Source organism: Montipora capricornis, chromosome 13 (genome assembly GCF_036669925.1).
Source record: "Montipora capricornis isolate CH-2021 chromosome 13, ASM3666992v2, whole genome shotgun sequence".
Taxonomy (NCBI): Eukaryota; Metazoa; Cnidaria; class Anthozoa; order Scleractinia; family Acroporidae; genus Montipora; species Montipora capricornis.
Window position 1 is genome coordinate 28,199,911 of NC_090895.1, and position 26,142 is coordinate 28,226,052.

The 26,142-nt window shown below is 39.6% G+C and overlaps 1 protein-coding gene across 1 annotated transcript; it reads left to right on the forward strand.

Moving 5' to 3' along the window:
• Window positions 1-133: 133 nt before the first annotated feature.
• LOC138028830 (multidrug resistance-associated protein 1-like) lies at window positions 134-23,866 on the forward strand. The gene is made up of 27 exons (XM_068876455.1): window positions 134-265; window positions 697-796; window positions 1,906-1,967; window positions 2,601-2,732; window positions 3,978-4,235; window positions 4,887-5,070; window positions 5,883-6,137; window positions 7,042-7,107; window positions 7,505-7,642; window positions 8,020-8,160; window positions 8,303-8,390; window positions 8,858-8,930; window positions 9,427-9,553; window positions 10,847-11,023; window positions 12,919-13,086; window positions 13,183-13,266; window positions 13,403-13,493; window positions 14,444-14,787; window positions 15,509-16,021; window positions 17,396-17,595; window positions 18,036-18,162; window positions 19,093-19,194; window positions 19,634-19,780; window positions 20,398-20,556; window positions 20,862-21,028; window positions 21,454-21,648; window positions 22,244-23,866. Exons 2-27 carry the CDS (start codon window positions 755-757, stop codon window positions 22,350-22,352), a joined length of 4,149 nt encoding a protein of 1,382 aa, XP_068732556.1. The 5' UTR covers window positions 134-265; window positions 697-754; the 3' UTR covers window positions 22,353-23,866.
• Window positions 23,867-26,142: the final 2,276 nt, after the last annotated feature.

Sequence of the window (26,142 nt, forward strand, 5' to 3'; positions counted from 1 at the left end):
TGACAGAAGATACTGAAAAGGGTCTGAGAGTTGTAGCAGTTTCTGCGCATGATCCTCATCAAGTTGATGACCACGAGCAAGATGAACCTGCGTTAACAGCCCCTGATGTTGCTTCTCAGCTTCCTGTTAAAACAGGAGACACTTTTGAAGCGTTTGGGAGAGATGTTAACTGGTGGTTGTATGTGACACATCTTGAAAGTGGGAAGAAAGGTTATATACCAAGCACTTGTGTAGTTCCAGTGAAGGACGATTCTGCAAATGAAGAGTAAGTTGCTCATGTCTTTTTTTTTGTGAATTCCTTTAAACCAAGTTTTGTGGCAGTAATGTATGGTCCACTTGTTTTAGAGTTAGGTTTATCGTTTACAAGGTCATACATGTGAATTGAGGCAAAAGAAAAATAAGTTTTGTAAGTTTAAGTACCACACATGTTTATCTCAGATTGAGCTGAAGACCACAAAAAGAGGTCAAGTAGGCTGTCTGGACACTGGGGAAGAAGCCTCACAAAGTCAGCCAAATAATTATCCTAGTCACTAGTGTGCCTAATTTATGAGAGATGTACTGTATAATAATAATAATAATTATTAAGATGTTATTCAGAGTTCAAGGGATATGTAGAGGCAAATTAGTCATACAAATTATAAACTTGATTCTTTGGGTTATTTGAATCCAAGCTGGAAATGTCTGTGCATTTTCTAGGAATGAAGAGTTGGCTAATAATGTGGAATCAGCACCAGACTGGGCTGCTAATCTGAAAATGTTTCCAGAGACGCCAGCTGAGGAAGATGATGTGGACAGAGTAAGGAATTGTTTTTTCGCATTGTAACTTATTTTATTTTATTTTAAATTATAGAAAGGTGCTGTTCTTTTGGTCCAAGCTTCCTGAAATTTTGGCTCAGAATGAAATAAAACAGTAGTTTAATTGTTCATTTCCACAATAGTTATTTTGGTCAGCATCTTGAGAGAGTCATACCAGTAGTTAGGTAAAAGAGGAATGAGTCGTATTTTAAAACCATTATGCAAAAAATACATTGTACTTCAATGTTCACATGATAAAGTGCAGGCCATTGTTTGTCTGAACAAAATTTCCAGATGTTGGAAACTACATTTGGAAAAGATACAGACACGAAGATTACACATAAAGCAAGGAAGCTTCCTCTGACTGCCATTTTCAAATATCAATGTCAACAGAAATTGTCCATTCCATTTGGCATTTTTCTGTAACAAGAGTGTTAATTGGGAACAGCATTACAAACATGTTTCAGTACCTTATACTAGCATGATACAGATAAAATTCCACTGGAGAAGTTTTCCAGTATGCCAAGAGACACTTTTTCAAAAGGCAGGTACAAAGGTCTGACCAGATCAATTTGGATTGTTCACCTTGGATCGATGTCAAAAAAGAGAAGACTTTGAGAAATCACCCTAGCCCTAATCTCTAAGCTGTTAAACCTTGTTGAAAGTAGAGCAAACGTCCAAAAGCTTTGGTTTGTGAAACTGTTTTTGGCCTAATTAATCCAAGATGAGCGAGCGGATTTGATCTGGTCCGACTTTGGTACCTGCCCTTTTTCAAAGAAGAAGCTTGCAGTTCATAAAAGTTGACAGTTGATTATAGGCAGGTACAAAATTAAAGTTGGATTGGATCAACTCGGATCAGTCACCTCGGATCAATGTAAAAAATAAAGCCTCAAGAAATTACCCTAGCCCTAATCTTTAAGCTAACTTTGGTGAAATCGGTGCAAATGTTGAATGGCTCTGGCTTACAAAACCGTTTTTCACTCGATCTGAGGTGAGCAAAACGAGTTGATCCACTCCGACTTTTGTACCTGCCTGTTGATTATTGTTATTATTATCATAAAACGTCCAAACAGACTTCACATTGTTTTTTCAATGTGCATCTTTTGATAGGCTCCATGTCCAGAGCAAAAGGCCAATATCTTCTCAAAGATGACTTTTTGGTGGCTGAATGGGTAAGGCCAATATAAATTGTATCACACTTCTGTGTAATGAAAATGTGGATCAAATTTAGTATTATTCATGGATGCCTTCACAACAATTTCAAAGTTTCAGTTACCCATTTGAAACACAACTGTAATTATTAAAAGCTGGATCATTGGATAATGCAATTCAAGAGTTTTGATTGGCTAAGCCATCATGGGTTATGAGCCATTATACCATGATCTACAAAGACGGCAAGCATATGCGTGATTTTTTGGGCCTTTTTATTTTATTGTAGTCTAGTTTCTCTATTTTGGGGGCGTTTTTAATAAAGCAATTATTCCACTCGCACTTGTTGGATATGAGAGGATTATAGCCAACTTGGCGCTAGTCGCACCAATTGGCTATCTATCATCTCATATCCAACGTGCGCTCATGGAATAATTGTCAATTATATACTGTAAACTGTAAGCTTGTGTGAACTATAACTGTAAGCTAGTACATGTATGGTTACTCAAAGCAAGCGAAAATGAAGAAGAGTGGAGAAAAATACTCTTTTGTACAATATAATAACTTAACATAATAAGGGTAAATTAATACAAGGAATTGCTGAATCTGTGAGTTGAAAACTTAAATTTGTCCATTTTGTTTCTTATTTTATTCAGTTTAATCATCAAGGGTTTTAGGCATCCTTTGGTTGATGGAGACTTGTGGGCTTTAGGGAAGAGTAACAAATCTGCAACAATTGTGCCCAAGTTTATGGAGAAATGGGCAAAGGAGGAAAAGAGATGTGCAATGTAAGAATCATTTGTTAAGTTTGTATGTCACCAAAATTTTGGTGAATTTTTTATGTCAACTCAGATTTACAGTACATGTACTCTTTATTGATAATTAACAGCAAGAATGTTTGCAGTAGATCTGCCCAGATCAGTGAGGTTGATTACTGTTGCTTCAATGCTCAGTTGATTTACATTGTAAATAATGCAGTGTTTACTTTAGCAAATGCCGTCCACAAACAATTCTTTACACCTCATCCTACATACACTTACTATTTTTCAGTTCTTTACTAGGTGATTTTCAAAATTAGTTTTCAGCTGAAATATTAAATGCACAGGCATTCTTTTTCACTAGAAATGCAACCAATTTTGTTCAATAAACTGGATTATTATGCATGTCCAAATGAATAATAATAATAAACAAAATAATAATAATAATGATGATAATAATAATAGTAATAATAAGGAAGGAAAGAGAGAAGATTGATAATAATTACTGTAACTTGAAATATGAGATCAATAATTATTGAAATGAATTTGGAACTGTCGTTCAGTTCAAGTCATCCCAATAGTAACTGGTGCACTGGGAGCAGTTTTTGTGAGGGTTTGAAATAACCTTGCTGGGGTCAGGAAGGATTATGCTGGATGCTTAATTTTGTTAAGGTTAATGTCACACACAATTGAAGACAGTATTAGTGAGAGGAAAAAGACTGGGGATAAAGTGTCGTCCAGAACCCAAGTGCCACCTGCCACTGCAAGGCCAGTCGCTAGGACTAGGCTAGTGTCAAAGAGTGCCATACTGGCCCCGCACGAAGCACAGCTGCCCTAAGCAGTGTGTACCTATGCCAAGCTCCTAGAAGGTTGGGCCAGCAAGGGGAAGTGGATGTGCCAGTGTTTCTCACCCAAGCTAGGGCAACCCCAGTTTTGGTGCTGTCAACACTTATCCCCATGGTTCTGGAACAGAATCCTCCCACACTGAGGCTACTAACGACTGTTAGAAGAAAAAACAGATGCCCCTCCCAGGATGGTGCAAATGCAGCATGCTGTTAGAAGCCTCAGACAGGATGGCATTGAGTATCCTAGTCCGCAGATTGTGGCTCGATACTCAGTGGCAATCATTTCCTGCATTAAGTAGTGATAGACCTATAATAATAAATTTTTCATAACCCATTCACTCCTCAGGTGCCCAGGTTGCCCCCAGTTGACGTAAAATCGTCTGGCGTTAAACAGAGAAGTCAATTGGTTAACGTAAAATTTTTGTTGTAGTGGAAAAAGTTGCCCCATGGAAGAACAACGTAAACTTGAGGAAGCTAAGCTGAAAGAAGATGAAAATGATGTACAACCCGAAACAGAATTTCTGCCCAAAAAGGACAAAAAGCCAAAGGATAAGAAGGAAGAGAAGAAGAAGAAGAAAGCTTCATTGCTACGAGCCATTGTGTACCTGTTTGGGCGTCAGTTCTTGTTTGCAATGTTTTTAAAGCTGCTTAATGACGTCATTCAATTTGCTCAACCACAGTTGTTGAAGTGAGTAGTTAGTAATAACGCTGTGCATTTCACTGGCATTAATGGAGGGGACTGACTGGTTACCCTCCAAAATTGTCTGCTGTTAGACAGAGTAAAATCTGTTAAGTCTCACTCCCAGGGGTTGATGGGTGAATTAAGGTTTCACCATTGTGTCGGGAGTAACATAACAGAGCTGTGTGTGTTCTGCAGAGACCCAGCAGAGGCCAGACATGACCACACCTGAAATTCTAATAATGCCCCATTTTTTGTGCATCGCATCAGACCCAGTGTTCAATTTTCTAGGAACGTTGAGAGGGGTTGTAAATTGAGAAGTATGGATACAGTACAGATTTAGTTACTAATTTTTCTAGAGCAAATTGATTCAATTTCGTGTTATGAATAGAATAGTTGGGAAGTGGAAAAGCATTCCAAATGAAATTCAAAGGATCACCCACTGCTACAGACTTTAAGTTGAGGGTTTTTAAAAATTAATTTCCTGGCTGATCTCTGATTTCCTTATTTTTATATTTTCCTCTCTAATGTAGTTTTGGGGTTTCCTCCAGGTGTAGGGCTTGACTCTTTTGAGGAATATCCCTTTTCAACATTGTACCAAATTATAATTTATGTTTTCATATATAATGTATGTTGTTATTTAATTTTCTTGCTTTATAGCTTATTGATCTCCTACACAAGTGACAAGGGCAACCCAGATGAAAAATGGAAGGGTTATGTCTATGGAGTTGCAATGTTCCTTGTTGCCATGATAATATCAATTGTTATTCATCAGTATTTCCAAATTGTGTTTGTTCTCGGAATGAGGATACGAACTGCACTCATTGGAATGGTGTATGCCAAGGTACATAAAGGATATTTAAGCCTTTCACTGCTGTGGGGTTCCCCATTGACGAGTAAAATCGTCTGGCGTTAGACAGAGTAAAATCTATAAGTGTCACTCTTGGGAGTGAAAGGGTTAATAGTGTTTTTATATTTTCTCAATGCATGAGCGGGCAGAATTATGTGAATCGATCCTGCTATCTGAACTGCACTCAGTGGAATGGTGTGCCCCTTTCTTGCCACAACCACCTACGTCACCATACCAGCCATTTAAAAATTACTAAAAAACATATTGAAACCACTGCTTACACAAAGATACATGTACCCTCATGCAATTATGCAACACAAACTGTGTTTTACATAAAAATGCAGTATATATATTCCTCTCACCCCTCATTCAGTGTTAAATGATTATAACATGCTGACATTCACTTTGTTGAGTGTCATGACTTATGTGGGTTCAACATTGACTCAAGGGAGTGAAGATCAAAGCAGCATCCAATAGTGAAGAGAGAATTTTGATTTGGCTGACTTGTCATTTTTTTACCAAGTACCGTGCATGTAATTTAAGGGAATTAAAAACAAAGGAATCTGGCAAGAAATTTTGAAAAAAGTTTGTGTAGTGTTTTAAGATCTAGATCCCCTCACTAGAGCAAGAACGTGTGACTGTTGTAGCAAGTGAGCACAACATGCGGTAAAGAAATAAATGTTTATAGTTTGAGTTTAATCCAATCGAATCTGTCCTTGTTTCCGACTAGCTCGGTCCACAACGTACGCACATGCACAATTGAATGAATGTGTGTCACTTATTTGTCTGTTTTATTCTACATGTAGGCTCTTGCTCTGAACAACAGCGCACGAAAAGAATCTACGGCAGGTGAAATGGTGAACCTGATGGCGGTGGATGCACAACGACTCATGGATCTTACGGCTTATGTGAATGTCCTCTGGTCATCACCTTTGACAATTCTCATTGCATTGTACTTTCTTTATGATGCAATGGGCCCATCTGTTTTGGCAGGGGTAGGAGTCTTAGTGCTGTTAATCCCTTTGAACATGGTTGTCAGCAGGATAGCTAGGAAACTACAGGTGAGGATGGAACTTCAAGTAATATTTATGTAGCAGTTGGGAATCAAATTCCAACAGCAAATCTTAGTTTCTTTTTCCTCAAAACTTTATTCTTGTTTCTCTAAGTGGGCACTACAGCCTGTTGACTTATATGTAGACAGACAAAACCTTAACAACAACAACAACAACAACACACTTGAGAACTGCACAAAAAACCTATCATCTTGGATGAGTATCAGATGACTATTTTGAACAAGGTCATTGTTTCAGCAGATCTAATCCGCAGGTCGCAGGTCACAGGTCATTGTTTCACCAATACAGAAAGTATCCTAAACATTCATTAAAGCTAACCTTAGGCCTAAACAAAAGTTTTAATGTTAGCATTAATGAATGTTTAGGATACTTTTTGTATTGGTGAAACAATGACCTGTAACCTGCGACCTGCGGATTAGACCCGCCGTCATTGTTTTGGGTGACTATAAAAATCTAACTAAAGCCTATGCTTATGTGACTCACTTAAGTCACACAAGTCTGAGTTCACCTTTGCCGCACACTTCAGCCTCTTGGAGGAACTTCTTTCCAAAGTTACACTGTGAGGAGCAGTTTTGCATGACTTTTAAAAACTCAAGGGGAAGGCAAGAGTTTGGAAATTTAATGTGACACTGACACAAATGTTTTGATGTTAAAAACTCTGTTTTACCCCTTAAATACTTTTTCAAGTTGATTATATTTGTAATGCAAGACATTTGAACCACAAAAAAACTGAGCACAAAATTAATTTACTATAAATGAAGAAAATCTGTTTCATACAAATAGAATTCAAAGAATCTCGTTGAATTTCTTTTATGAGATATCACTAACTGTAACGGTAATTAATGACAATTAATACTGATTCTGCATTGGCACTTGTGCATTGTCTGTACAGGTAAAACAGATGGAGGCAAAGGACAAACGCATCAAACTGATCAATGAAATTTTTAGTGGAATTAAGGTACATGGTAAAGTTCTATCTGCAGTACATTGTTATTATTGGACAATGACATTTTGCCCTCAAACTGATGAACTAAATTGCAGCTGTCAGTAGTCATGTGTAAGTCATGTGACAAGCTACTGACATCACCTTCATTGTTCAAGATTTCAGTTTGAACCACCTCTACTGGTAATCTGACTCATTGTTTTACTCTGAAGACATACAGGCTTTAACCCTTTGATGCCTCCCCCGGCCAGACTTAGTATTTTACTCTGCCTATCACCAGATGATTTTACTCGTCAATGGGGAAACCCCAGGAGTCAATGGGTTACATGTAATTTTCCTGAACTTGTGGATTTACATCAGCTCTAAACTGTCCTATGGTGTTGGCCATTTAATCTGTGTTTTAATTTATTAGGTCCTTAAATTGTATGCATGGGAAGAGTCCTTCATGAGCCAGGTGTCAAAAATACGTAAGGAGGAATTGCATCAACTCAAGAATGCTGCATATCTCAATGCTTCATTTGCTTTCACCTTCACATGTGCTCCATTCATGGTAAGGTTTGGGTAAAATGGCTTCAAAATAACTTAAACAAGAATTTTGCAATTCCTTGATTTGAGTGGCCATGGAGTCATACGAAGGTTGTTTTTCTTGGTTCTGTACTCTGCTCTACTCGGAGAGGTTTTTCGGCAGGTTCTCCAATTTTCCTCTCCTCTGAATTAAGTTTTTGAATTATTTATTCTGATTTATAGTCACCCCACATGATTAGTAGAATACTTGTGCTTAGGTTTATAAACTAGAGACTTTGTCATTGTTATTGGTATGCTAATCACTTTTACATTTAAGATTTACTTGGATTAACATAAAGGGTCTTACTACCCCCAGGTTTGTTGAGTATCATTGAATTGTATTGTTCTCTTTTTGCATTACAGGTCGCCCTTGCAACATTTACCATCTATGTTTTAACTGGGAATGAGTTGACAGCCAACAAAGCATTTGTGGCTCTTTCACTGTTTAATATCCTTAGATATCCCATCACCTTTCTGCCAAATGTCATTATCAGTATGATTCAGGTAATTATGATACAGTACATTGAATCTATAACACGTTTGTTTCTTCAATGTGAGATATACTTAATTTAGTCATGTGGACAACACTGAACAGTTCAACTTGTATTTTTTTTAATTGTACTGTTTTTCTGATTGTGGTATTCAGGGAAAGGTGTCCATCGATCGGCTTACACATTTTCTTAATCTGGAGGAGTTGGATCCAAATAATGTGGAAAAGACAATGCCAGAACACAGTGAGTTTACAATCAGACTTGATATACCGGTAGTTTTTTTTCTGGCTGATGATAAAAGCTGATGACCAGTGCAGTGAGCTGATCAGAACTGCTGGAACAGGAGTTTGTACAATATGTGAGCCAGTGAGCCAATTGCCAGCCATGCGAGACAACATGCAAGCCACATAGTTATTGAAAGCTACTGTAACCAATTTAAAATGGGTGCTTAGACTTTTAGAATCTTTGAAGTGAGTTCTTAGACTTAAACGTGAGTCAACATGCGAGCCATGCAAGCCATTCGAGTCAATATGCTTAATTCGCATGACTTGAACGGCTCACTCTCTTGCAGTTTGTCAAGCCCCCTGGAACATCAAATATGTAGAAAATGATGCCAGTTGTTTGAAACTAAATGTTAGGATTGTATTTCCTTGTAAGCTGACAAAGTAGATGAGAGCCTATGAAATTAAGTACCTTTTGTCACCATTTAGTTAGTTCACAAGCTATTCATGTAGAAGATGGATCCTTCAGTTGGGATAAAGAAGAAAGCCCAATCTTGAAACAGTAAGTGGATCATTTCACAGAAGGTCTATTGTCAGTTTAGGCGAAACCATCTCAAGTGCTTTCTGGTAGTTACATTTGAAAATGGCATTTTTCGACATTAGAAGAAGTATTCCTTTTGAACACATCAAACTTTATGTAATTGAAGAAGGTAAGTGTGTCTAACAAGAGAGTGGTCCCGATTTTTTTTTTTTTTTTTTTTTTTTTGATGAGGGTTTGCTTTTTTTTATAATGACAGGTAATTTTGTAAAAGAAAACCATAAGAAATAAAAAGTGAACTCTCTCTTGTGAGACATGAATCTTCTCCAACTAAACACTAACCAACTTTCCTTTCTGTTATAAGGTCTTCAAACATGAGCCCCCCCCCCCCCCCCCCTCGATTTAAACTTGTTAAAGGGGCTTTGAAAAGTATAAGAAATATTATGTCAAAGGGGTTTATTATGGACTTTTAGTAACCTAGATAATCATTAATTTCTGCTCTCTTAATAATATGTTGCAGCATTAATGTTAACATTCCAAGTGGTTCGCTGGTGGCAGTGGTTGGTTCTGTTGGGTGTGGAAAAAGTACGTTGTTATCTGCATTCCTTGGGGAAACTGAAAAGATCTCAGGCAAAGTGTATGTACAGGTAAGTAATTTTAAGAAGATGATGATGAAGTTAGAAGTTTTAATGATTATCATGATTGTGATGGCACTGGTACTGGTAGTGATGATAATGATGATGATGATGATGATGAGGAGTATAGCAATGGCTGCTGTGGAGACTGTGATGATGCTAATGAAGGTGATAATGGGGGTCCAGGGATGGCGCAGTGGTGAGAGCACTCGCTTTCCGCCAATGTGGCGCGGGTTCAATTCCCAGACTCAGCGTCATATGTGGGTTGAGTTTGTTGGTTTTCTCCTCTGCACCGAGAGGTTTTTCTCCCGGTACTCTGGTTTTCCCCTCTCCTCAAAGGCCAACATTTGACTTGGTTTACATTAATAATTGTTAATTTCAGTTTACGGTGTCTTCTGTTAGTGCTCCAGCACTAGAACGACTAGACATTTCCCTTTTTTGATAGTGAGGGCAATGGCCATTGCAAAGGATGAGGATAATAATAATAATAATAATAATACCAACTTTATTCATTCAATACAATGAAAGAGAGAGCTACCAGAGGTTATCCCTATACGAGGTATCCACCCAGATGTTATTGATCTAGAGTCGAATTTGAGGAGGGAGGAAAACCATAGAACCTTGAGAAAAACCCTCTGAATCAGATTGAGATATACTGAAACACAGACCACAAACTACCTCCAGGCCAGGGTTGAACCTGGGTTGCAGAGATGGGAGGCGCGGTTGTTGGTTACGGCCACAACAATCTTTATGGTTGTGATGATATTGCTGATGACAATGATCGTTAGTGTCATGAATGTAGAACAGAAAAGCAACCATAAAAAATATCCAGGGAACAAAATTCAAATTTGTCCATAAAACACCTGGCAAAATACAGGGGCCGGTTTCTGAAAAGTGTAATAACTCTATTCCAGGGATAAACGTGCCGAGATAAGGCACATTTATCCCTGGAATAGAGTTGTTACACCTTTCAGGAACCGGCTCCAGGACAACAGTGGATATCAACTGTATCCATCGAACCATTGATTCACTGATAAAGGCTGATGATGTTCTCCACTTTCACTGACACCAAGGGAATCAGTTATATGTGTATAGTTAGTTAAACACAAGATGAAGATTTTACTAATCAAATGCTCTTTTGGAAGCTACTGTACCTTGTTTCTCTTCGGATGCTTGGGGCTGAACTGTGTTACCTGGGAGTTAACTAGTCAGGATCAATGATAATATTCACCTTCAAGGTGTAAATAAACTGTAACGCATCACAAGGCTCTGGCCAGTTTCTAACTCTTGATTTTTTATGTACAGGGCTCTGTGGCTTATGTTCCTCAGCAAGCATGGATTCAAAATGCTACAGTCAGGGATAACATCCTGTTTGGAAAAAGCTTTGATCCCAAACGTTACTGCAGGACTGTTAATTCCTGTGCATTGAGAACTGACATGGATATTTTGCCCGGAGGAGACCTGACTGAGATTGGAGAAAAGGTTATTTCTGTAACTCTTTAAAAATTGAGCTATCAAGCCAACTGGGAGTGGGTTTGTTTATTATTTGTTGAAGCATGTTAGTGTATTGGCAGCTACACAGCTGATGTGGACATGCTGTAATTTAATTTTAAGGACGGTGCCTACTATTGTTACTGCGCATACGTTGTGCGCATCTCGAGATACTCGGATTTCTTATCGGCGGTGCTTATTAATACAGGGATATTTTTGCGCGGTTCAAAACTATGCGGAGAAAGCAGAACTTAGCAAGTGCTCATGGTATTTAAAAAGAAAATTGGGGGTAACCATGCATTTTTTCAGAGAAAATTAAGCTTCAATTTGGCAAAGAACGTCATACATTGCTTTGTATTTTAGAGCTTTTTGCAAATATTGTTGATTAATTATCTTCGAAAAATGCGTGGTTACCCTCAATTTTCTTTTTGGATTTCAATAATACTTGTTAAGATCTGCTTCTCTCGCATATTCAGTGAACCGCGCACAAATACCTTTGAATTAGTAGGCACCGTCCTTAAAGGCCGGTTTACGCGGAACAATTTGTCGGCCCGATTTATCGACCCGACGGCGTCGAAGCGCAGATCTTGCGTGTCTTTTGAGAGCCGATGAACAACCGATTCATGGAAGTCGGGCCGACACTCCGAGAGAAACCGCCATTTCAATCAAAGGGTATGCGAGTGGGTAATGCGCACAAATGTTTAAAAAATTGACGCTTTCAAAATGGCGGATACTAAAAGGACAACGGGAAGAACTTTTGAGGAAAATTAAAAGGTACGATTTATCGGCCCGACAAAACCGGCCGACAAATCGTTCCATGTAAACCGGCCTTTACACTTACAATCAAAGGCCAGACCGCAACAACGGGGGGACTACGTCCCATGCTCGGCTCTTTTCAAACAGTGTGTGGGTTCACGTCCCACATAATTATTTACGAATAAGTGTTGTGATACGGGTCTACGGTTGGAAATGGAGTTTGTTTACCCACAGAACTTCTTAAGAGCACTCAGGAGCTCGTTCAACATGTGTCCGTGCATTCCGGCGATTGGAATTTGGTATTATTGGTTTTTGAGGAGAGGGGAAAACCGGAGTACCCGGAGAAAAACCTCTCGGAGCAAGGAGAGAACCGTCAACAAACTCAACCCACATATGACGCCGGGACCGAGAATCGAACCCGGGCCAAAATGGTGGGAGGCGAGTCACCACTGCACCATCCCTGCTTCCCTACGCAAGGGTGTATAATTTTGAAGAAGTGCCCCCCAAACTTACTGTCGGCCAACAGGCTACCAACAATCCAATTCGATCATACAATCGGTGAACGTGGTGGATATTTACCTCCTTACCTGAATAATTGTTCCACTATACAAAAATAACGAACTCGAAACAGTACATGTATTAAGTGATCGTGAGCTTGTCATTCATATTCAACAACAACCCACGGTATCCCAACCACGAAACGAAAACATTTCATCATAGGTTGGAAACCAGTCCAAATAAGATGTAAAATTAACACTCTATATATATTCATTAGTTCAAAGAATATTCAACATGAGAAATGACCATTTTGATACTCACTATTCCCTCGAAAACTTCACTTATTTTCTCAGTATTTAGCGGAGTTGAAATCCTCCAATATTTCCAACCCGAGAAGACTTAAAAAGTCTTACCACTTGCAGATTGAACTGCGGAAAGAACCGTGTTACGATTTTAACCTTTTCCAGTTTGTTTTTGTCAAGCTTTCCTTCGTTACTAATGTAACATAACATACGATAAAACCTTTATTTAAGTGTCAATGTGTTCATAACTCCATCGATCTAAAATCTTCTGTCGTTCATATGTCGTCCCTTCGATACAACATGTGTATACTGTTTCATTCTGATATCTAGGGTATCAACCTTAGTGGAGGTCAAAAACAGCGTATCAGCCTTGCACGTGCTGTTTATTTTGATGCTGATATCTACCTGTTGGAGGATCCACTCAGCGCTGTGGATTCACACGTGGGGAAACACATCTTTGACAAAGTTATACGGCCAAGAGGAAAGCTTCGAAAGAAGGTACAGTATTTTATGGCTTGAAAAGTTTTTTGTTTCCATTTCAGTTCGTTTCTTAGTCGTTGAACATGAATTGCCCATTGTAATCCTGTTTTTCAGACTCGTGTATTTGTTACTCATGGAGTGTCCTTTCTCCCACAAGTCGATCAAATTGTTGTTATGCAAAATGGCCGAATCTCCGAGGTAAGTTCAGTAAAGGAAGTTGAAAAACTTCTTGTGTATTTACGATTGTTGGAGAATTCTTTTAGAAGCTCTGTAACCAAAAAGGAGGATTTTTGTGGTAAAAAAAGTAATTAAGAATCATGATATTTTTTCGTAGGTTGGAACTTACGACGAGCTCTTAAAAAATGAAGGCGCATTTTCAGAGTTTCTGAAGACATATGCTGCTGAACAGCATGCTGAGGATAATGGTTTGTTGCTTTTGCGTTTGCAATAAAATAGTTCTTAATTCTTGTAACGCTGTTGTGACCCATAGCAGTATTCGTGTTACCGAAAGGACTGCAAACTAGGGTATGTCTCGCGTTCGAGTGTTGTGCGACTTGGGAGTGATAGCTTGCGGTGAAAGAAAGCGTATAGAGAGATGGCAGGCTGTTGCTTGTCATAAAGGCATGGAAATTATCTTATTCTAACTTTTCTCTCTCGTTTTAAAAGTAGCGCGGCATTTGTAGATAACAGGGAAAAAAGGAGCTAAAATCAGACCAGCCGTAAACGCAAAGCTAATCTATTGTAGAGATTTAGCATTTACGTGAAACGCGAACGGCAGAAGTGACCACGTGACCATGATTTTCCCACCATTTTCTACGTTTGCCGGCTGCTCCTTGCCGTTTCTACGTTAAAGTAGGCATTTTCGCGTTTTCCGGCGGTGAAATTTTCTTCTCTTTTACTTCTACATGAGAAGTTGTTTGCGGGAAAAAAAGTACCCCAAAACCATTTTCTGGTATGGCAAAGGAGGAAAAATTAGGTTTCATGGTTACAGATAGTTCATAACTGACTCCTTGCCGCAATTTTCTTTATGTACTCACGTTGACTCTCTGTTGATCGACAAAACAGCTTCATCGAAACTCTCAATATTTGACGGGTAAGAATTTTCATTTATATCGCGACTTCTTCTACAAACATTGTTTTGAAAAGGCTCCGAGGATTTTACTTGGCCTGAGACGGGTCGCGCAGAGCTCAAGTCACACCGTTCTCTCTGTTTTACGTGAAACGTGAAACGACTAGCCGACGTTGCCTTTTCACATAAACTTGATGATAAATCTCTCTATTCACTGGGTTTCGTTGACGGAAAACGCGAAACTCAGTTTTACTGTTGTCTTAGCATTGCGGTCAGATTTCTGAATGTTTTTTTTTTAATCGATAGAGCCAGAAACCAAACCGGAATCAGTTTTGCCAGAGATTCCCGAAACTTCAGAAGAGGTTGACATGGGTCCACGGTCTGGCAGTTTAGAAGCACTGGGTAGTGCACATGATGGCAGCGTGGAAAAACTGGTGTGTACACGTGATGGGAGTTCTCAAGCCTTGGAGTGTACACGTGAGAAGGGAACCTGTGAAGTGGACTCGTCAACAGTCCTCCGAAAGAGAATTGAAAGGCGACTTTCTGTTGTCACAGTTGAAACTGTTGATCTGGACTGTCAATTTATCAGACCAGACCTTGATGATCAAGAGGACAAGATCATTGAAGAAGAGAAAGCCGAAACTGGAAGGGTAGGTCTGTGGAATAGTTTTAGTGGTCTTACGGACCCTGTGCAGGAAGGATTAAAAAAAAGCATCGAGAGGATATGAATGTCCAGTAGACTTTCCAAGGCTGCTGCCTAAGAAAATTTTAAAGGGCCCTCAGAGCTAAACGCTGAGAACTTAGGAGCCCAAGATATGAAGTGAAAGGTGTTGCTGTGAAAAATTAAGGCGCCCAGAGCTATTCTTTGGGAGCCCCAGGCTACCGGGCTCCTGTTAGGCAACAGCCTTGCTTTCACAGACGTCGCGATTAAGGCTAAGAACTTCGTGTATTACTATAAAAGAGAAATATTCCTTCTCAAGAACAAAATTCTTGAAAGTTACACAAAGCTTTCAAAACTCCGACATCCGGATTCGTTCTTCCGGCAGGGATGGTTACCGGAAAGTTTTGTGTAACTTTCAAGAATTTTTTTTTGAAGAAAAATATTTCTCTCTTATGTTACATGTATGTCCTAGAAACGAATCTTCATTGTTTGTTTCATTCGTGTAGTACTGTTTGGTTGTTTGGGTTTAGTGGTTACGGTTTCAGTTAAGTATCTCAGGACACTGTTAAGATCGACCTGTATGTAGATAACAAAAACAACACCTGTAAAGGGCATTCCTTATGCCACATACATGGCCTAACGCAACTTTCTTACTTCATATTTCATAGAGGTTCTTGACTTTTTTACTTGTTTTTTTTTTCCTCCCACAGGTCAGGTTTGCGGTCTTCTGGGCCTACGCCAAGTCAGTGAAAGTCTATTTAGCAGTTGCAATGTTGCTTTTTATTGTCCTTGCGGAAATCGCTTCCGTGTTTTCAGGTATCTGGTTGGCGCGCTGGAGTTCAAGCAATGTGACGTCCTCTGACGAGCGTGACATGTACCTTGGTGGCTATGCTGGCCTTGGCGTAACGCAAGCGGTTTGTGTGTTAATATCATCACTGTGTTTGGCTTTGGGATCCAAGATCGCGTCACGCTATCTCCACCAAAGCATTCTGGTCAATGTTATGCACCTTCCAATGTCGTTTTTCGAGAGTACACCCCTGGGGAGGATAGTAAATCGCTTCTCTAAGGACATCAGTACTATCGATGATAAAGTTCCTATGTCACTTGTAAGCTTCTTTCGCACATTCTGCACTGTGTTGGGTACAGTTATTGCCATCAGTTTTGCTACTCCGATTTTCTTGGTGGTGATTGTTCCCCTTGGCGCTCTCTACTTCTTTATTCAGGTAAGTTATCATTTACTACCTTCTTGCTGGCGTTTGAAGGCCATAAATCCAAATGTAGAACAGGAGCGGCACGTCAAGGCATGCAATAATAAATTGCCCTCTTAACAAGAAACTTTCAAATGGAAGGCAAGAAAATAACAGATCTCGAATGGTGTATCTAAACGAAGACTGGTTCCTCGATTAGAAAACGCTCTCTCACTGTCGTTGTGTGGAGGTTAAAATTCTTGTGACATTTCGCGATCAGGGGCCGGTTAGCACTAACAGTTGTTTAAGAGGTATCAAAACCTATAGGTTTCCATGTTATTCAACGCTGGTTAGCGCTAACCATGCTTCGAGCAACCCGGGCCTGCAGATAAATATATGTCACTCTCCCTGCCTTTCACCCCCAAACAATGTTGAATTTTCCTTGCTGTACGTCGCAAACTCGCTTCATGATTGTTTACTTTTAAAAACATCATAGGAGGGGAAGAGGGGGGGGGGGGGGACAGTGTACACGCCTCAGTTATTGCGAAATACCGTAGGTTGTTATCACTCGATTTACATAAACGATGTCTTGTTCGTATTTTCGTCACGGCAATATGCTATTGAATTGTCCCAAGGAATTTTTTCCCCCATTGTAGACCCACTTTTTTTTTTAACACTTCCCTTGTTTCATGAAATTAACAAACCAATAATCTTTAGTGTTAACGTCCTACCCAGGTTGTTCGAGGCCTGATTAGCGCAAACCAGCGTTAAATACCATGGAAACCTGTAGGTTTTGATATCTCTTAACCAACGCGGTTAGCGCTAACCAGGCTTCGAGCAAGTGGTCCCTGGTAGCTCGAAACATGGTTAGCGTTGACCAGCGTTAAACACCATGGAGACCTTTAGGTTTTGATACCTCTTAACCAACGGTTAGCGCTAACCAGGCTTCAAGCAACCGGCCCCTGGTAACCAAATGTTATTTGAACTAATACCAACAGACGCGCGCAATGAAATGTCAGTGACCAATCACGACGCAAATCCAAGAAATGCGACCGGCCGCCGTCCTAAACGCGGGAAAACTCGAATCGCTTTTGGTTTTGTTTTAGCATCTGATTGGCTAGATTAAAGGCGCGAGATTTTATGGCAGTCACGAAGCGTGGCGACAAAAATCTATCGCGGAATTACTTTAGAAATTAAGTTGGAAACTTTTCTGGTTTCCATGTTTCATCGAGAATCCAAGGTAGCCTCCTTGGAGCCGTTTTTTGTGTCGGTCCCATTCTCCCTCCTGGTTTGTGGGGAGGGAGAATGGGACCGACACAAAAAACGGCTTCAAGGAGGCTAGAATCCAAGGCGAATCTCAGCCCATGAAAACTGTATGGGAAAAAACCGCCCTTTTTTTTTCATTTTCAGAGAGTATACGTCGGCACATCGCGACAGCTTAAGAGGATTGAGTCTGTCAGCAGATCGCCAATATTCAACAATTTCTTTGAGACAATCAATGGAGCTAGCACCATTCGGGCATTTGGTCAGCAGCAGCGCTTAATTAAGGATAATTACCACAGGGTTGACGAAAATCACGTGGCTTACTTCCCAGGAACCTCGGCCAATAGGTGTGTAATCAGCATTTTGGTTTTCAAACGATGTGCTCGCCTTCAATTGGCCAAAAACTTTCTTCATTTGTAAAACAAATTGACCATTCACCTTTTTATCGACAGAACCGCCAGCAAGTTTGAACAAACTATAGTATGATACGATAGCATGTTAACAGAACCGATACCATATCTCATGGTTTTCAATATAACTCTAATAAAAAAAATTAATAGAACAGATACCATACGACATGGTATCAACCGATACCGTATCAACAGACCCGATAACAAATACCATAGTACTAAACACATAGTACTAGTTACCATGGTATCAACCGATACCGATACCGATACCGATACCGATACCAAATACCATTACAAAGTATCACCAATATGTTTCGCAAATCACTCTGGCTTGGGAGATGTTATTGTCATCATTTTTTATTGTCGCTTTTTTTTAGGTGGCTTGCTGTGCGTCTTGAGTTTGTGGGAAACTTGGCAATTCTGTTTGCGGCATTGTTTGCTGTGATTAGCCGTGACTCCATAGATAGTGGCCTTGTGGGATTATCCATCACTTACGCCTTACAGGTTTGACTTGTCCCTTAAAATGCTGCTGCGATCAAAAAAATCACTCCACTTTTTTCTTCAAATTTCAAAAGTGTGCGTGCTAATCATTGTTCTGGCTAATTTAAACCGTTCGTTTGAAACAGAAGGTTGTTTGCTTTGTGCTTAAAGATTTTTCTTTAATAGCTCGTCATTAAAATCTTGAGAAAGCTCGGTCAAAGAAGACTCAAATCTTTTAAGAAATGCATTGTGTATGTACACGACTTACTTACCATTTAGCATTATAAAATAATTAGGATAGTACGCGCACTCTCATTGGTTAATAGCTGTGTTTAGATGAGAGTATGGAAACACGGCTGTGACATAACACGAATTTTGATTGGTTATGTTGTCGGACGAGCGTTTTGATTGGCTGGTAGTAAATATGAGCGTGTATCAAGAAAATCTAGAATTAAAAAAACCAGCATTTTGCTTCATTTGTCGAATTATCTTTGGGAAATATTTTATAAAAGCAATAGAGGACTTTTTTTTCCGTGTTTCCATAGCCTCATCTAAACACTCGGGGAAGTTGGGAGAATTCTCGACAGTTGTGCAAATCCTCGACTGCCTCTCGGGTTTGCATAACTGTCTCGAATTCTCCCAACTCTCCCTCGTGTTTAGATGAGGCTATGGAAACACGGAAAACGTCCTCTATTGCTTAACTGGAGTTTCAAGTTTTCAGACCGTTAAACTCACGCATGCTACGTTCGAGCAAAAAACGTAGATCTGCTTGACCTATAGGACAATTATGATGTGCCAACATATTGGAATAGACGTCACCAACAGAACACACTCGTTTTCTAGCAAACTCATTTGCGCGTCTTTGAAACCAAAGAATAGTTGTTTACAGGCCCAAGTGTGTTTTTTGCAGCTATTGTTACCAGTTTCACGCGTTTATTTCTTTTGCTTATTCAGGTCACTGCTTCTTTGAACTGGATGGTGCGCATGAGCACTGAGCTAGAAACAAATATTGTTTCTGTGGAGCGAGTCAAGGAATATGCAGACGCTCCTACTGAGGTATAAAACTTTGAGAATAGCTTATCGTTTTAACGTGTTAGTTCCATTGAAAGCTCTTGAAGAACTCTGAAGAGAAATGCTTTTAAGAGGTTCGACTTAATGTAATTTCTTATCGATAGACTAGTTTGTATTTGGTTTTCTTGGAGCGATTTTTCAATCATGTTCAATAAAACATAAAACCAAAACCAATTTAATTGCTTCAGCCAATCACATCAGACGCTGGCAATCCAATAAGCCAATCATAACAAATGTTATTTAATTACATGCCCCTGGCCGCGTCAACCGCGGGAAAATGTAAACGTGCAATTCACGTGTATTTTGCTTTTACCTCTGATTGGTTGACAATCTGCCAATGGCGTTTGATCTCTTGTAGGGTTTGAGCCAATCAACACTCCAGAAGGACATTTACCATTGATTCATTCCTCTTTTTGTATTGTAGGCTGATTGGATCGTCCCAGATAATCGTCCCGAAGACGACTGGCCAGATCAAGGAAGCATCGTAATGAACGATTTTGACCTGAGATACAGAGAGGGATTGCCACTTGTGCTCAAACAGATCAACTGCGACATCAAGCCAGGAGAAAAGGTGCAGAGATGGCTAAAAATTGTCGTGCTAACATGCTAAGAATGTATACATAATTTAACTCTCTAAGCTAAAGATCATCGCTGTGTTAATAAAACAACTTTTAAGTTGTTTGTAACTACTTAAACGTAGTTACAAAGAAGCTTGAAAAAATCCATGCGTGAACGAGACTCGAGATTGTCACCTGTGTCGAGTTAGATGCACGCCGGATTTTGATGTCTAACTCGAAATGTCCTTTCAAGTCCAAGACAAGTGTTAAGGTTATTTTAAAGTTGGGATGGACACACCTTTTTATCCTTGCTTTGAGGAGCAGGGTTTTGTGGACATTTTCTGTCTTTAATGGCTGTATTCTTTGACACGAGTGACGTGACAGTTTGGGAGAAGGACAAGGGGACACTTTGTGACGCTTATTAAAGTCACATGCGGCTACTGAGTAACAAACTGTTCTATCACTAAGCTATCAAGCCGTCTGCAACTGAAAATAAGTCAAGTGCGAGTTTAAATGACATCCCCGTAGGAAGTGAAAGTATGATGAAAGATACATGCGAAAGCCATCTATTGCACTCCAAATACATGTCTTCCTTAGCCGATTTGTCAATCGTGTCTTTGCGTTATCGTAGATCGGCATTGTGGGTCGCACAGGAGCTGGCAAATCCACATTGACTTTAGCTTTATTCCGTATCTTGGAGAGCGCTGGAGGGAAGATTCTAATAGATGGCGTGGATATCGCTAAGATGGGACTCCACGATTTGCGGTCAAGACTCACCATAATCCCACAGGTAATTGGTACCATAGGCACTTTTTAATAAAGAGTTCAGACGCTGGTTAGGCATTTGTTAAAATCTGATATGGAAAGAGATGGAGGAAGGATTGTTTGAGATAGCGAGGATTCAACTTTCTGCGATCAAGACTTGCCCAAATCCCAAAGGTAGCAGAAACGTGAGAGGCAATCGTCGACAGTATTCCCTTTAACCTCCTGCGAACTAATCTACGCAGGCACTTGTAGTGTACAAACGCTATTAACTTCCAGTTTGGGAACAATAAAAGGGGAAATTCAACTCTTCTTTTGAATCTTTGCCCTTAGGATCCAGTATTGTTCTCTGGAACTCTTCGTCTCAACTTGGATCCATTTGATAGCCACACTGATGAGGAGCTTTGGCGAATTTTGGAGCTCAGTCACTTGAAGAATTTTGTATCAGGATTGGAACAAGGACTTCTTTATCCTGTTACGGAAGAAGGAGGGAATCTAAGGTGTGGTAGATCGCCCTGGATTCACATTTGCACTTTATTCTTGAGAGTAATTTCTTAATTCTTTTAGGTCTGCATCACTCTCGTGATTAATGGACCATAAAAGCGACACTTCGTTTATCAACCAATCAGAAACAAAAGAAGATGATGCTCTCGTTGTATTCGTTTCCCTAAGCTTTGTGCAGGTCACATGTAATTAATTTGATTTCCGATTGGTTAATTTGCTGTTTCGCGTCACATGCGATGACTTTTAACGGCAATAGTCCACTGGGCTGTTTTCGAGTGTTTTGCGGTACGTTTCTCTCAAAAGCCTTTCCCGGTCTTCGTGCTTCCGTATTTTGACAAGGTCATTTTACGAAATCTAAACTCTGTATAGCGTTTGTCCCAAGTTTCGACATGTAACAAGTGATACTGTTTGTTTTTGATAGTGTTGGTCAGCGACAGTTGGTGTGTTTGGCGCGTGCGCTGCTCCGTAAAAGTAAAGTTCTTGTCCTCGATGAAGCCACGGCCGCGGTGGACCTGGAAACTGATGAGCTCATTCAACAGACGATACGGCGAGAGTTTGCTGACCGCACTATCTTCACAATTGCTCACAGGCTCAATACTATCATGGACTATACGAGGTAACGATTTCATTGTTGAGCGATGGCTTTATGGTACTAGTAAGTATGCAAAAGTGTTAATCTTATCTGTCAAATGCTTCATGTTAGACTTGCGACTTCTGTATCTAATATTCGAGCCCAGTTTCCAGTTTAGAAGGAGGGCCCTCGCTCTCTTTTCCTCCCATGTCTCCGAGATAAAGAGCTCGGTTGAAAGTTGTCAAGAGTTACTTTACACTGAGACAAGGTTCTTTGGGAAAACCAATGCTACCTATTCTGTAAGGCATAAAAACCACGATTGGGACAAACAGCAGTTCAGTAGAACGCCTTCTTACGAGGTACAGCGTGTTTAAACTTTCAGTAAGTTGTGAGGAAAACGTAAGCGGTTGGTAAAGAATTTTTTCCTTTTTTGGGAACCGACTGTGCCCATCCATCGAGTGTTTTTGCTTGTTTGCTTAAATGGCATCGATAGATTTGAAATCTTCTTGAGGTTATGCCAAAGAAACTGTAGTTTTGAGTTTAAGATGAAGTTTTTGTTGGCTCCCTCATTTCGTCCTCAATTGTCATCTGTCCATGTTAAACGTTCTTTATAATGTCTTTTAATTTGATTTCTTTTCAGGATTATGGTTCTTGACAAAGGATTCTTGGTTGAGTTTGACACGCCAGAGAATCTATTGACCCAAAAAGGCATTTTCTTTGGCATGGCACAGGATGCCGGCTTAGCATAGTTTTTAAGTTCCACTTTCCTATTTCATATTTGAAAAGACTTTTAAAGAAACACAAACTCAAACAATTGTTTTGCAATGCTTACGTCCTGTTAGTTATGTTGCACTCACATATTTGTTGTTTAATGTGTTGTATTGCATTCTTAGTTCACTATTTCCGTGTATAATTACTACAATAGTCTTCTTCATAGGCGTGTTTGGATAGCTGTTCCTTTTAAGTCAGTCGTGCTTTTACATTTCGCTCTCTCCCCGTTCTCCGCTCGACTCTTCGGCTCACTTGCGTGACTAAAGCGGGCGGCTCAACTGTGTGACGCAAATCATCCTGTTGCTGTCACATCCCAAGTTGGCAAGAGGACAACCGAGTCTACATAACTAGGACTTAAATGACGTTAAGTAACTTGGCACACATGTATCTTATTTATCTATTTTGTCTGTCTTATTTTATCATAGAAATCGGTGTATATATACATAGCGTTCAACATAACCAGCATTCGTATAACCTTACCCACATATCTTACATTTATTTTATGTTTCTTAGTTTATCTTAGGTAGATTCCTTGTAACTTGGATTCGAAACTAGCAAATTTGTAAAATGAAAGTGACGTTCGCTGAGTAGATCAATCAGCCAATCATATCAGTGTCAGCCATAATATGGACGTTTACACGCATTGTATCTCATTTACCTGCGATGTGGTGTTCTAGAAGGTGTCTTGCTATACACAAATATTAACTTCAAAAGTTAGAAGGACTTGTTAACTAAGTTACTTTTCCGGCTTTAAGCCTCAACGATTTGATAATCATCCAAATAGTAACCATTAAAACTGATAAATTATTGTTACTGTGATAAAACGCGCTAATGATCCTATACATTCGGTTAAGAACTGCGTATCTCTGAACAAAAATTACGCCAAGAACAATCTACGGTTACATGGTGAATTCTCTTAGTTTTTTTTACGGAAAGCTGATTATACAATTCAACTTCAATATTTGGTGCTGATTTCTTAAAGGATTGGTGAGAAAACGATGAGCTTACGATAATGAGGAAGAATTTGTAAACAAAGATTCCGCTGAACCTAGCTTCCACAGGTCCCCTATGGCTCAGTGGGGCATGGGCGTTTTGACGTCACATTAGGGACCTTGAGCGTCGATGCAAACGTCACCTCAAAATGTAACCTTGCTCTAGTATAATTTTCTCGCGATTATTCCATCACGTTCAGGTCCTTCATTGTAGGCGAAGTATCCTAAAAATAAATTGGTACGAGCGGTTTCAGAGTGAAAATAGAGAATTAAAGATTCTCTGTGGTCGTCAAAACCTCAAATTTGGTGATTTTATGTCGTCTTTATACAGAATACCGCAAAAATATGAGCTAAAGTCCGTGCCACACGTGCAGCGCGATTATTTTTGCTCTTTTAACCAATGATATCATTGTTTTGTGGCGTTGTCGTGGGCATCGTCGTCATGGATCTTAAGGTCCGTCTTAAAACCGAGAATATAGGACTGGAATTGTATGGATAAAGTATTGCGTGTATTGCTTTTTTTTCTTTTTAGTCATTGTTGTTTTACTATTTATTTGCAAAATATTTCTACAGTTTTAGCCTTCTTCCATTTCAATGGAATGGAAACTGATGTGGATGACAGCTGGCGACAATAAACAATTATTAAAAACCTCTGAAACCTCCATCCCCGTTCATTAATCGTTGGGACACTTGACACTTCACAACACTGTACCCCGTCCTCCCAAAGTTGGAGAATACCGCGAATTTGACAAGGAAATGTGTAATAAAGGGTTTTTAACTTTGTGAAGGGTGAGATTCCCATGAAGTGTTCCAATAATTTTACCGGGGTTGTAGATCATTGAATAAGGCAGTTCTAGAGTGTTGATTGGCTTAAAGTCATCATGGTACATGGACGTACTATTAAATTTTTGACTTCGGATATTGCTTTTTGATTGGTTCACTCGTGCTCCGTTATCAGCTCATATACCGTATGATCCATTGTGGAAACTGATTGCATAAAGTGTTGTCAAGATGGAAACTGATTGGCTTTAATTTCCAAGTGCCTAAGCGTTTAGGGCGCGTTCATTTGACCGTATTCCTGAATAAGAATACTTGGAGTGATGACTTAAAACGGTACGTCTGGCGTTTTGAAGCCATAAGGATAATAAAGATATGTTTAAAATAGCATTTTAGCAGGTGTTTGACAATTTTATTGTGAATCTCCGTAAGAACGAAGTTCTTTCTAACTTCTATTCCATGTATTCCTATTCCTGAATACGGTCTATCGAACGCACCCTTAATAAAACAATTATTCCACTCGGGCTGGTTACAGTATGAGACTGGTGAGTGCCAACTCTCATCAAAAGCACAATCATGATATAATTGTTAACAAGAGAGTATGACGTAAGAAAGCGAATCCACCATATTGGCCCTATTCCGATAAAAATTATTTGAAATGTATTATTGGTTTCCGTTTCATGTCCTGCTGTGTGGTTAGAGCGGTTTTCAGTTTAGTGTCGAAAGGTCGAAAGTAATTAGGGTTTTGTAATTAGTAATTTGGTTTTGCACAACTTCACTCAGTGATTGGTTCAAAGTTCTCGCGCCACTCTTTCAGCCAATCAGAAAAGAAACCAAAACCAATCGTGGCTCGCTCGTGCACATTTTCCCGCGCTTTGTGTCGGCGACATGTAATTACTTCGAGTTTTGATTGGTTTACTGGATGCTCTCCGTCCTTTTTGATTGGCCAAAGTAATTACTTTGGTTTTGGTTTCACGACACTCGATTGAAACTCGCTCTATTTCAGTTACGACGCCTTATTGGTCAGTTGGTCCAAAAGTGGACCGAGAGGTCATGGTAACAACAGATAAAAACAACCTTCGCAGCGCAGGCGCAATCTAATAGATTTCAAAGAGATTTCAAATAATAACACTCTTCAAATGACGTCACGATTTAGCGTCCAAAGCATTATGGGATTCATATACGGACAAAAACAGACATTTTTTGCGATGTTTGTCCGCATTACAATCCCATAATGCTTTATAATAAAGTGTTACAATCAATTTTTTCGCGCTGGTGGAATAATTGTTTTGAAAATATTCCAGCTTATTTTATTTGCTGTATTCTTTCTGATTGTCAAAGTGAAATTCTTTCTCTATTGAATTTAGTGAAAAGCTTTTTAGTCCAACAGTTTCAAGCGCATTTATGTACGTCGTCCAGATGCAACCTTCGTGTTACTGTTAATAGGCTCAAGAATTAAGTAGGGAGAACATAGCGTCCTTTCAATTTAATTTCGCACCTGTGCTGATTTCAAATCAATACACTCAGCATCATGCGCACCACATCATCACCGTCACAAAGTTCTTCCCTTTCGATCCGGATACATCGAAGAACCTCCCACCACATCTTCCCATACGACACTGTGTCGAAAAGATCCCCTTTTGTCGATTTCTGAGTAGCTCGATATCATGGCTGGAACTGAAGAGGGCCATTGGGCGAAAAAGAGGGGTTGAATAATCTCGTCCTTTGCTGGGCGGTACTAAAATCCGGAATTTGGAAACCAGACTCGGCGAAAACTACAACAACTTACCCACTCTTTGTACGCTCTGCTATAATCCCCACACTCGAGTACTTAACTCTGATGAAATTTAAAATGTAAACTGACCTTGTTATTCTGGATAATTGGAAAGAATTGAGCATGGTAATGGCATCATCACGCTAAGGCAGTCCACATTAAAATAAAGAAAACTGAAAAATTTATTTATTTTCCTTGTGCCCTTTCAACGGAGCTTTCTAAAAT

Excerpts from the sequence above, each read along its gene's own strand:
- LOC138028830 (XM_068876455.1), top strand. The coding sequence starts at position 755 with ATGTTTCCAGAGACGCCAGCTGAGGAAGATGATGTGGACAGA. Across the intron at positions 7,108-7,504 it reads AAATTTTTAGTGGAATTAAG|GTCCTTAAATTGTATGCATG; the intron begins GTACATGGTAAA and ends TTAATTTATTAG. Across the intron at positions 7,643-8,019 it reads TCACATGTGCTCCATTCATG|GTCGCCCTTGCAACATTTAC; the intron begins GTAAGGTTTGGG and ends TTTGCATTACAG.